Source organism: Bombyx mori, chromosome 4 (genome assembly GCF_030269925.1).
Source record: "Bombyx mori chromosome 4, ASM3026992v2".
Taxonomy (NCBI): Eukaryota; Metazoa; Arthropoda; class Insecta; order Lepidoptera; family Bombycidae; genus Bombyx; species Bombyx mori.
In genome coordinates, this window is record NC_085110.1 from 17902325 (window position 1) to 17915110 (window position 12786).

Consider the following 12786-nt stretch of genomic DNA (forward strand, 5'->3'; position numbering starts at 1 on the left):
ACATTCCTGGAACGGTTTTGGGGAATTTCTCGACTCTTAAAAGTCGCAGCGTAGATTCAAAACATTTTGTAATTCTTATAACTAATTTCAAAATTAAACATTCTCCTATCTGCCGTACTGATGGATAGCTGTACATGTTACTGCGTACAGTTTCACAAGCCCTTTATATTTAATTTAACTATAACTTTACCTGGAAACAAATCACGCACAGTCATCTGCTCCCAAATTAGGATTCCCTTCGTTGTGGGTACCAGAGAGTGACATACATACTTGTATATAAGCTTAAATAAATACATATCGACGCTTGAAAGGCAAACGTGACTAAGCGACAATGCGTGAACTTTACAGTAGACTAATTTAATGTTGAAATACCTGAAAAAAATTATATTTTGACGAATCTAGCTGTAGGATTTAAATGATTTTAATAGACCTAGAAATATATATTTTTTGCGCATCGAATTGCCTAATGAATTGTTATTGCCTATCATTTATGTACAAAGCAGTTATTGTCGCTTAGTCACGTTTGCCTTTCAAGCGTCGATATGTATAAGTAGATACTAAACACCCAGACAAAGAGCAAACAAACCTCTCGCAACAAACCTATCACACGTACTTGTGTTTGTCCGATGTGGGAATCGAACCCACGACCCTCGGCACAGCAGTCAGAGCCGCTAACTGCCGCACCACCGAGTCATTTAAATACACTTTATCGTAAAGGGTGACCATGTTGTACACTCGCCAAAAAATAATCATGCAACGTTATTGCGTGCAATATACTTAAATGAAAAACTGTTAACATGTGTTCAAAACCTATATTATGTATGTACAATGAGCACTAATAACATTACCCATATGTATAACAATAATAAACTACACTTGGTAATGTTTATGATATAACAATTACTTAGGGATACTGGGTCACGTGAATTAGAAGTTTATAAACAATTACGCAATTCGCTGTAACTAACCTCTGATCTAGCTTTTTTTATTTATTGCATAGATGGGTAGATGAGCTCACAGCCCACTTGGTGTTAAGTGGTTACCGGAGTTCATAGGCGTCTACAACGTAAATGCCGCAACCCTCTTTGAGATATGAGTTCTAAGGTCTCAGTATAGTTACAACGACTGCCCCACCCTTCAAACCGAAACGCATTAATACTGCTTTACGGCAGAAATAGGCGGGGTGGTGGTACCTACCCGTGCGGACCCATAAGAGGTCCTACCACCACTTATAGCCATGTGGGGTATGTGCTCATCTGGAGTAGAAAAAAAATGTGTAAGTCTCGCCATTACTTCATATCACGTAGGTAATATAAAAGTAAAAAAAAAAAAACTATTTCACTAAAACGCAAGGGCAAATAGAGTTTAATGCTCGCCCACCTGTCCTGGTGAAGCTGGAAAGGCCTCCGGGCCACCAGTATCTTTCAATCATAAAAAATAAATAAAAAAAGTTTAATAATTGACTTAGTTTTCGTTAGATAAATGCAATTCGAACAATACTGATATCTAAGATTTTCAGTTCACAGCTTTGTGGCGTTGGAGATCGCTCGTATCTCGGTGGGTCATCGTCTGTTGTTAACTAGATTACTGATCGTGTGTGTTGCCACTTATTAATAAAATACAAAAAATACGGAAAATTTTTATACATTTGTGTATTTCGGTATTTTTTTGAGAGACTGATAGAACATTTTACCTAATTTTACCATGAACCATGATAATAGGTTAGCCGTAAGTTTAAATCAGTTAAAACTTCGAATTTATGTCTGAAAGTACAATTTAAATACAGTAAAATATCCAAAAACTAACTCTTGATTTATTTAACAATATAACATGTGTGCAGTTTTTCTTCTATCGCAACCTAAATTCTATCTATACTAATATTATAAAGAGGAAAGATTTGTTTGTTTGTTTGTTTCGAATAGGCTCCGAAACTACTGGACCGATTTGAAAAATTATTTTTCCATTAGAAGCCGACATTGTCCCTGATGAACATAGGCTACTTTTTTTTTTTTTTCAGTTTCATGTGTGTTTTAATGTTTCCGAAGCGAAGCGAGGGCGGGTCGCTAGTAATAACATATGTTTGTCTTTAATGACACTTTTTCGTTTTACCGATTTTAAAATCAACATTCTGTTATCAGCTCCGTTGATTTAAAAAAGCATTAACTCTTCAATCAAGACAAGAATCAAAAGTGAAAAATTTAGAAGACGATTAATTTATTATTTTTAATTTCATAATTGGTAACACCGAAACGCGGTGAGTCCAGGCACAATGTCGACACATAAACCATTGTTGAAAAACATATTCACAAACTTGTACAAATAATTCGTATTTTGAAACTCGTTTCATTGTCAGCGAGATAAGACGTGAATAATATTTTTAATGCTTAATCTCACAGACAATGGTGGATTATTTAATTACAATAAGCATTAATGAGTCTAAATGAGTACTGTCTGTGTTGCTTGCTTAATATTTTTAATTAGCTTGACTTGTGTGAGAGATTAATGTAGATACATTTGTGTTGATGTCATTTGTGGGCTTCAAGTCTGGAGGAGCTTATGAATTTTCAGGGTGCTTAATTTTTTATTGCGGCAGACAGAGTCAGACGTTACAACTACATTACTGCAGTAGCCCACTTTGAAGTTTAGAATATAATTGTTTTTTTTTATTGCTTAGATCGACGAGCTCACAGCCCACCTGGTGTTAAGTGGTTACTGGAGCCCATAGACATGTACAACCTAAATGCGCCACCCACCTTGAGATATAAGTTTTAATATAGTTACAACAGCTGCCCCGCCCTTCAAACCGAAACACATTACTCCTTACGGCAGAAATAGGCAGGGTGATGCTACCTACCCGTGCGGACTCACAAAAGATCCTACCACCAGTAATTACGCAAATTATAATTTTGCGGGTTTGATTTTTATTACACAATGTTTCCTTCGTCGTGGAAGTCAATCGTGAACAGTTGTTAAATACCTACGTATTTCATTACAAAAATTGGTACCCACCTGCGGGATTCGAACATCGCTAGATACGAATTCACCGGACGTCGTATCCTTTAGGCCACGATGACTAAAGTCTTTAAATGTAAGTCTTAATCTTAATCTAAATCTAAGTCTCTTAAAAATGTAAGTCTTTGAATTGAAATAATCCTATGCTACATAGAATGTAACCTAACTTTATTGAAATTTCTGCGTAGACGAGCTCACCTCTCAGCTGGCGGTAGTGGCAGAGGTCATAGACATCACAACTGAATTCCGATATTTACCTTGGGAAATGTGGTCCAAGACTCAAGTACACTGAATAACGATTGCATTCCTTAATGACAGAAATCTTCATGACGGTGTTACCTACCCATGCGAAGTCACAATATACCCTGCACCAATTTCGCTTTATATATTCTGCAGGCTTTAATTTTACTAATCGTATTATTTCGTCCCCTTGGGTCTTAAGGTCCCTTAAAATGAGTGTAACAGAATCGCCTCGAGCCGGGGAGATGGCGAGACATCGTGAGGCGCATCAAGTCTGCCTCTTCCAACACTACATGACAATCACGACCACTCTGTCAAGAGTAACACGATTGAAAAGAAGAATTCTTTCATCGCTTAAGTTGATCGTAAACACGTGTGTGCTACATATTTCCTAAACAATTGGTACGTATCTGCGAATTATAGCACAAATACTCAATCCGTTTATATTATTTTCTGTGTACTGTTGTGCGCGTGTGAATCGTTTGAAGATCAAACAGAACATTAACGCCGCCGGAACTCGCTGTTGACTTAGCAGGGTACGGGAGTACGTAATCTACACATTCTGTATAGAAACAAGTTCTTGCTTCCGATTAAATAAAATCAATCAAATCAATGAAGATTTATTTTATTTGCATCCTATAACTAGTTCCTACTATGTTTTACGCGTAAAACCGTGGGATTCTATCCAAGTTCAAGGTTGAAAACCTGTTTTATGTCTCCATTTATTTATTTACTTTTATGAGATTTTAATTCTACGGATGTGAATTTTACATCTATCACTTTGTTTAGTTAACGATTTTTAATCGATTTTATTACTAATTATATTATAATAAATCCTTAATTTATTTAAGAAACACGCCAATTCTTTAAATTTAAATAGCTTATTTTTGTTGCTTCTGAAACTCATTACATTTATACTTTTAAAAAAAAATTCAAACTGAATGTCCAACATAATCACTGAATGTATTTAAGAGTTATTACGGTTTGAGAAAGAGACGTCTACTGTGTGAAAGTGAAAGTGAATAATGGGTATATAACAATGGGAACTTGTGAATTATGACGTGTAGTACTTTTTATGGTTTTGTAGCCAAATCAGAAAAATAATACTCTTATAATTTCGTCTCAATCACGATTCAAAAAAAAAACATAATTGCAGTGAACTTTGCAAGTAAGCTCATAGGGGCATCGTTAGATTTATATAAAGCTCGAAACAGTGGTAGGATATCGATTAGAAGATTTTAAATTGACAACATTTTTTTTTTCCCAGATTGTCATTTTTTGTAGTCAGTACTTGACTATAATGACATACTTGTATTGAGGTAACAAAAATTTATGAATGAAAAATAGAAAAACTATTAAAGTAAAGAATTATTAGGTAAAATAGGTACATACGTACATACGGCCGTACATGCGTACATACGTAGGTAAATACGGCCTTTCTGTTAAATAATCTGGTTCCCTGACATGACAGCTTACTAGGGTTAACCAAATTTTTGCTTAGACAATTAATTGTTTTTACGGGATATTTTGTAACACGTTGTATAATAATATATTTGTTATAATTAATCTAATATAATAATAATATAATTTGCAATATAGTATTTATTTTCAGTACTCACAGTGCGCTGCGACAAGTCAGTTACAGAGTCGTGCCTGTGGTCTAAACTTCCAAGACTGCAGCAGGAAGCCGAGGAGGAGAGGCTCACGGAGTCAGCTCGTGTCCGGTGCGGGGACACGGCTACGTGCTTCAGCATGCCTGCACCTGGAGACAACATGTTGAATCAACTTTATGGCATAGAGTTTATACGGTATCAGATTTATTGAAAAGTCGATAGTTTTTAGTTGAATCATCATCATCATCAGTCCACTGTCGTCCATTGCTGCACATAGGCCTCTCCCAATCCACAACAATGAGCCCGACCTTCGGCTCTCCTCATCCACATCGCACAAGCTGTTTTTTTGCCTACTTAGGCTGATAGCCTTGAGAGGCTATTTCAGCGTAACCTAAACTAGTAGGTGAGCTCACGGGGCTGAAACCTGACGACGTTGTTAACACGAACCCTAGCAAGTCGTGCTTCGCAGAATCTACCACCGGATGGGAAAAGCGACCACTGAGAAGATCCGGCGAGAAACTCAGTGGGCTGTGTCTGTGGATTAGTTTACTCGTCGAGCCCTTCGTCGCAAGCGAGGGGTTCGACGAGAACGATGACCAGCGAACCACCTAGCGTGGGGCGTTTTCGTTGAATGGCGTTGGTCAAATAAATACACTAATACTATTTCGGACATTATAACGACCCACTGACGTCCATATTGAGACAAGAGGCCGAAGTCTGAATGCGATTTATTAAATCTACATAATTATTCGTTGAGTTCAGTTGAACCAATAGTTTATTGTGTGCGTTACAGTAATGTTTTCCATATCTTCTACTGGAAAATTGTATTCTAAATTCTATTATTTACGCACGAACTCCGATGGCCTTCTAGGTTTTAATGTTTGAGATGTCACGAGAAACTTCTTGTGAAATGACAAAAATTACTTACCAAATTCTATTTATATTTTTAGTTATATGAGCTTTCTTAGCAGAAGATACTTTAATATATAAAAAAGGCCGTATTAAATGGGCTTATTAGAGTTAGGATTATCATTTTTATTTATACACGCCCAGACCCCGAATACCAGAATATAGTAACGAAGACACTAGAAAAGACTAATGACCATTTATTTGATTTAATTTCGAACAATTAAAATTCAATAAACCACGAACCTTGTACTAAATTTAAACGTTTGAGAAATCCTTAACCTTTGTCTTAATAGTTTTTAATAAATATTGTTAAATACCGCGTACATCATAACGGATGCGGTTCAAGAATGTAACGTAGGTGAATGACCTCGATTTAATGACGTCACACTGCAATATTTAGTACAAACTTTAATGCGGTTCTTCATAGTTTCAGACCGTACGAGTTGAATCTAGCGTCATATTTATCTCTGATAAATAAAAGACCTAAGCTTTTGTATAAAATAAACCTAAAACAAACAAAAGGAATCCGTCCGACGGGGAACACGTCAAAGGAAAAACTAAATTGTTATTTTTATTTAATTTCGAGCATTTTCATATTTATCTACCTTTTAGACCTAAATTAGCCAAATCGATCCAACCGTTCTCGAGTTTTAGCGAGACTAACGAACAGCAATTCATTTTTATATATAGGTATCTCTGATTGAGAAAACCATGTATTCCTTCCTGCTTGGATGTGCGTGCACTGGTTCTGGGATTTTTTTGGTTACAGGATAAACGAAATAATCTTACACCCAGTATTAAGTGGTTAAGGGAACTCATCAAATGAGGTAGACAGACGTAAGTACCAATTTTACTGTTTCACGGTTGCCCTGGTCTTCAAAACAGGACCGGAGTTTTTTGGAATTACATTATGAATGAGTTTTTGTGAGAACTGAGACCTTAGAACTCATGTCTCGAGGTAGGCATTTACGTTGTACTAGATGTCTTTGAGCTCCGGTATCCACTTAACAGCATATGGACCGTGAGCCTGTCCGCCCATCTAAGCAATAAAAAAGCAATATTTGAAGTTATAATTTTAAGCTAGGTTATAAAATGTGTTAAAATGTAATAAAATCAGATGTAAAAGCTAAAAAAGACATCCAGAGACTTCCGAGTTCACATCTGGTAAACAATTGTCCGTACTAACTTTTTGGATGTTGGAAACAATTAAATGCTGTTTTTTTTATTTTAATAGTGGCGTCATTTCTTTACTATTGTAAGTGCTAAGTGCCCATCTTGGAGCACGAATTCACAGCCCCAAATAAATTGGCAGTAATGATTTTCGTCCCGACAGTCATATCCACTAATACCATCAATGGTTGCATAGATTTTATCACCCAATTATTCCTTCGTTTAATTCGACCGTGAATTTGTATTACTTTGTTAAATTCATTTACGTTAAGGGTAGGCTGCCTGTAGCTCCAGAATGCTGACGTCCATTAGCGACAGTGCTGATAAATGAAAAGGTGTAATTTAAAGATTTAGGGTTGGCATTGAATTTTTTTTAACAGCTTGATTTTTTAATTTTTTTATTGCGTAGATGGGTGTACGAGCTCACATCCCACAGGGTGTTAAGTGGTTACCGGAGCCCATAAACATCTACAATGTAAATGCGCCACACACCATGAGATATAGTTCTAAGGTCTCAGTATAGTTACAACGGCTGCCCCACCCTTCAAACCGAAACGCAATAGTGCTTCACAGGTTACCCACCCGTGCGGACTCACAAGAGGTCCTACCACCAGTAATTACGCAAATTATAATTTTGCGGGTTTGATTTTTATTACACGATGTTATGCCTTCACCGTGGAAGTCAATCGTGCACATTTATTGAGTGCGTATTTCATTAGAAAAATTGGTACCCGCCTACGATTGCACCGGACGTCTTATCCTTTAGGCCACGACGACTTCGTACGACGTATAACAAAATGCTAACAACCCTATATCATATTTAAAAAATGTGTGCGTGTACTAGTGTACACACGTAAGAAGTGAAACTTGTTTATGGCCTTATTTTTCGAAAAATGATCTACATGCAACTTTCTAGAAATTGGTTAAATAAAGTTAAATTAGATAAAGTTTAAACAAAAGGATTTTATTATCATAGACATGAATACAAATAATACAATTATTTCACTTTACCTTTTTGCTACTAAGATTATTACAGCATTTTAATAATACATCTCTTTGATATCATAATACCCTGGTACTTTTCTTCCTATAAATTAATAATAATAGCACGGTCCACGTGGTGTTAAATGGGGTTCCTGAGGTTCGTGAAGTTTGACCCACCTTGAGACATGAGGTCGATTTCTCAAATCCGAAACCATGCTTCAGAACATACCGCCGTTAATTATTAATAAATCTCTTTGCTATCATAATACCCTGGTACTTTTCTTCCTATTATTTTACGTAATAACAGTAATAAATAGCACGGTCCACGTGATATTATTAAGTGGGCTCCCTGAGATTATTGGAATTACAAAATGATTTCCGTAATCCACCTGGAGACATGAGGTCAATTTCTCAAATCGGAATCCATACTTCAGAACATACAGCCGTTAATTAATAAAGAAGGCTGTACGTCAGAGTAAAGTTATAATAATACATCTCTTTGATATCATAATACCCTGGTACTTTTCTTCCTATTATTTTACGTAATAACAATAATAGCACGGTCCACGTGATATTAAGTGGGTTACCTGGGATTATTGCAATTACAAAATGTATTCCGTGACCCACCTTGAGACATGAGGTCGGTTTCTCAAATGCGCATCCATACTTCAGAACATACAGCCGTTAATTAAAAGATGGCGCGTAACGGAAAAATGTGACGCGTAACCGAAAAATGTGACGGTAAATTTTTTTCCAACGCCGATAAGGAAGTTTCACTTCAAAAAAACACAATCTCGTCTATTTACAATGAACAAGGTTCGTCTTTAATGAATGAATGCAGTAAGTAAACAGTTTATATCATAAATAACATTGTTGTTCTGACAAAATGATTAGGCAATTAATTATGAATTACTTAGTAAAGCGCCCGAAGAACAAATAATTACAATTGCGGATAATGATTATTACTGGGTTACGTAACGTCCAATATTACGTATTACAATGTAATTATTGATGTAATGTGTTATGCAGAAGACGCGCTGCGGAAATGTTTTGTACTCTTTCATCATTATCCATATTCTTTCTTATAACCTAACAGAGTATAATGATTAGACCTACTATACCTACATCGTACGACTTTTCAGTTCACAATGCATCTTACTAGTAGCGATATTCCTTGAGTAAATTGCGTTTCGAGAGATATTTCTCCCACCATATTTCCAGAGATTTTCACATTGGGACACAGAACACAAAAAAATTGCGGTCATAAATGTAGTCCTGGAGACAGCTGTTGTGTATCCCCTGAGAAGTTAATGGAACGAACGCTTCCATCCTTGAAGAGCTAAATTTCCAAGAGAAGTCCTTAGAAGGTTTTCAAGGTGGGTGGCGCGTCTACGTTGTAGATGTCTATGGGCTCCAGTAACCACTTAACATCAGGTGGGCTGTGAGCTCGTCCACCCATCTAAGCAATAAATAAAAAAAAAAGAAGCTTTCGGGATATAATCCGGAACCAAAACGGAGACATTTGTAGTCCAAGACTAGGTTGACTAGGACGACAGATAGACGCATCTGCCAAACCATTGCATTTTCTTAAGTAGTATGTTCTCGCTGCCCTACCAACCAAAATAGCTTCTGGAACAATCAACTCAGACCCGAGAAGAAAATTCGATTGTAGAGAGAACTTTAGAATAAATTCACTTCTCCACGATATTCCTTGGAAACTTGCAGTGTCTTCAATTTCATGATCGGCCGCGGCGCAGTTGCAGTTCAAACATTACTTCGTGCACAATATCCGAATCTAGACGGATCGTTTATTCTCAGAAGTATATAGACTTTTGACAAATGCATCATATAGTATGCTCAAAGCGTGAAAGACGATCTGTGTAAGAGGGGAGTGAGCGAAGAAATGGTATACGATAGAGAAGTATGGAAAGAAAATACATGTTGCGTCGACCCCAAGTGACTGGAAGAAGGGCAGAAGAATGATGAGTATGCTCAAAAGCGAAAACGCAACTGTCACACGTGATTAAGATTTCTCAGTAACATATTACACTTAGGAATACGATATGTGAGTAAAAAACTACGCTATGCAACAGCCCACCTGAAATAGACAATGTCATTGTCTGTGTCCGGCTGCCGTTTCCGAAAATGACAATGAGCTAGCAACAGAACGTATGACGTATGACGGCCGCACGTGGGCTGTGATTATGGCTTATAATACGAATATGGAACAAGAGGCACAAATGTTTTTAACTAGGCACCGAAACTTACGCAATAATCGCCGTTCAAAATGAGGTCTTAATGTTAATGGTATTTTGTCGTTATTGCAGCCGGATAAGGTGTTGCCTTCGATTTGTGACCGGTTGCAAAAGGCTTGTGCATCTAGATATAGCTTTCTGTGACCTTGGTATAGAAAGAGACCACACACGCAGATACCGAGCTTTTGTCTTAAGGCAATAAGCTCGTGTGCCCAACTGAATCTATAAAAAGTCATTATTAACGCACGATGTTTATTTGTTCAATCGTGTCGGATATAGTTCGTTTCCCTTGTTCGTATAATGGACTTGGTTCACCGTTAGTCACCTCACTGACGACGCCGACGTGTTTACATAATATCGTATCGTGCTTTGTAAAGTGTTTTAATGTTGGAGTAATTTGTGGAACATTTACAACATTACGGGTGCGTTATGTAAATATGTAGAATGAATCTTCCACAGCTCACATAAATAAAAAACCATAATATTTTTCAATGCAACATTGTTTACCAATAAACCCATAAAGGCGTTATAACGTGCTATGGCTACTAAAATTGAAAATGCATTTTAACGCGTCATTAACTATACACAATTTATACCAAAAACGGCTATGAAGTAAACAGGAAGTCAACTGTCAATTAAACGATTTTAAAACTTCCAAAAATTAATAAAAACTGATTAATTATAACTGAAAATATCAAACGCAGGAAACCGTAAATGTGGTTAGGATGTGGATGTTATAATTTTGTATGTCTTAAAAGGATTCGTCGTGGTCAATATCAAAAAGGTTTAGAACAATTTTGACAAATTGGAATGTGTTGTATAGTTTTGTCTGTTAGAAGCTACTGAGCATTATGATTGCCGATTCGGAGCAAGATGAGAAATCTAACGGGAAATAAAGTTGATCCGTAAGGCAAGCCCGTGTAGAACTAATCAATTTTTTCACGTTATCAAGTGCTCAGTTTTCTATACAATGACGTCACGTTCAAAAGCGCGACAGGAAATTCGTACATTGTGGTCAGCAACGCTTCGGTCCCTCTAGAGAGAGATTAATTTCCATTCCTTATTGTTTATCTTTTGTAAGCTTTTAGGCTTTATAAGAAGATAAAGTGGGGAGAAAGAGGTAGATCTAAGAAAAAATGGATGGATTGCGTGAAAGGCGATATGTGTAAGAGGGGAGTGAGCGAATAAATGGTATATGATAAAAGAGTATGGAAGGGGAAAACATGTTGCGCCGACCCCAGGCGACTGGGAGAAGGGCAGGAGAATGATGATGACGTTTCTCTTACTCGTATAAACATAATTAAATTGCTCGCTAAGCCTTTCTAGCTAAGTTTCTGGCAAACAAAATATCGGTTAACTATCAAATTGAATCTTCGACTTCACGTCTCAAGGTAGATGGCAGATTACGGCATATATGAGCCCAGGCATCCACTTGACTAAATGAGAACACCAGCCTGTAATAAAAACGTTCGTCGCATGCTTACACGACATCTACTACCTACATAAGCGCATTCTAACAATTGCAAATCAAAACACTTCTAACAAACAAAGGCCGGATTAATATCGAAACAATCACCAGACAAGGCGTCATCTGCCAAAATTACCCAAATATTAGCATAGAATGCTTGACGATAAACCATTTAAGTAGACAAACGTGTTGACAGCCTTGACTCCTGGTCGGGTCGACGTCGCGCCAATATCAACAATTCGTATTCAGAATACATACGGAACGATGCGGGGAAAATTTTCGTACGAATTTCCGGTACATTCGTTCAACACATGTACCTACTCGTGGCATAGAAGCACACAGTCGTACCATGCATGCTTCATTCTGATTAAACAGGTCGCAGTCTCTAGAATGAGCATGTTTTTTTATTTATTGCTTAAATGGGTGGACGAGCTCACAGCCCACCTAATGTTAAGTGGTTACTGGAGCCCATAGACATTCACAACGTAAAGGCGCCACCCACCCTTAGATACAAGTTCTAAGGTCTCAAGTATAGTTACAACCGCTGCCCCACCCTTCAAACCGAAACGCATTACTGCTTCACGGCAGAAATAGGAAGGGTGGTGGTACCTACCCGCACGGACTCACAAGAGGTCCTACCACTAGTAAAACGTACTACGTATCGTAGGTTTCCTAATTTAGGAAAAATGGTTGGAATTAAGATTCTCGATCGCTTGCCAGACGAGATAAAGACACGGCAACGTCACAGAGTGCAACTAAAGTCTAGGGCTCATTGTAAACCGCTACTCTAAGGTTTGAGGACGTCTTCTAATGAACGCTAAAAATAACCCACTTGATCATCTCCTGATTTTAGTCACTGATATACTATTTAGTACTATTTAGTAATTTAATGACATTATCAGCTCCGACACTAATAGTTAAGTTCCATTAATTTATTAAAAACTAGCTGACCCGGCAGACTTTGTAGTGCCTCAATCGATAAATAAAAGACCTAAACTTTTATATAAAATAAACTTAAAACAAACAAAAAGAATCCATTCGACGTGGGACACATCAAAGGGAAAATAAAATTGTTATTTTTATTTAACTCCGAGTATTTTCATATTTATCTATCTTTTAAACCTTCTCTGGACTT

At 37.1% G+C, this 12786-nt stretch overlaps 1 protein-coding gene across 1 annotated transcript in view; it reads right to left on the reverse strand.

Annotated features, from left to right (window-relative positions):
* The window catches only part of LOC101738478 (uncharacterized), an 87666-nt gene that overhangs the window by 47645 nt on the left and 27235 nt on the right, over nt 1-12786 (reverse strand). Inside the window, exon 2 of the mRNA XM_038010622.2 lies at nt 4872-5014. Coding sequence (XP_037866550.1) covers nt 4872-5006 — 135 coding nt within the window. The 5' untranslated portion in view covers nt 5007-5014. The remainder of the gene's footprint in view (nt 1-4871; nt 5015-12786) is intronic.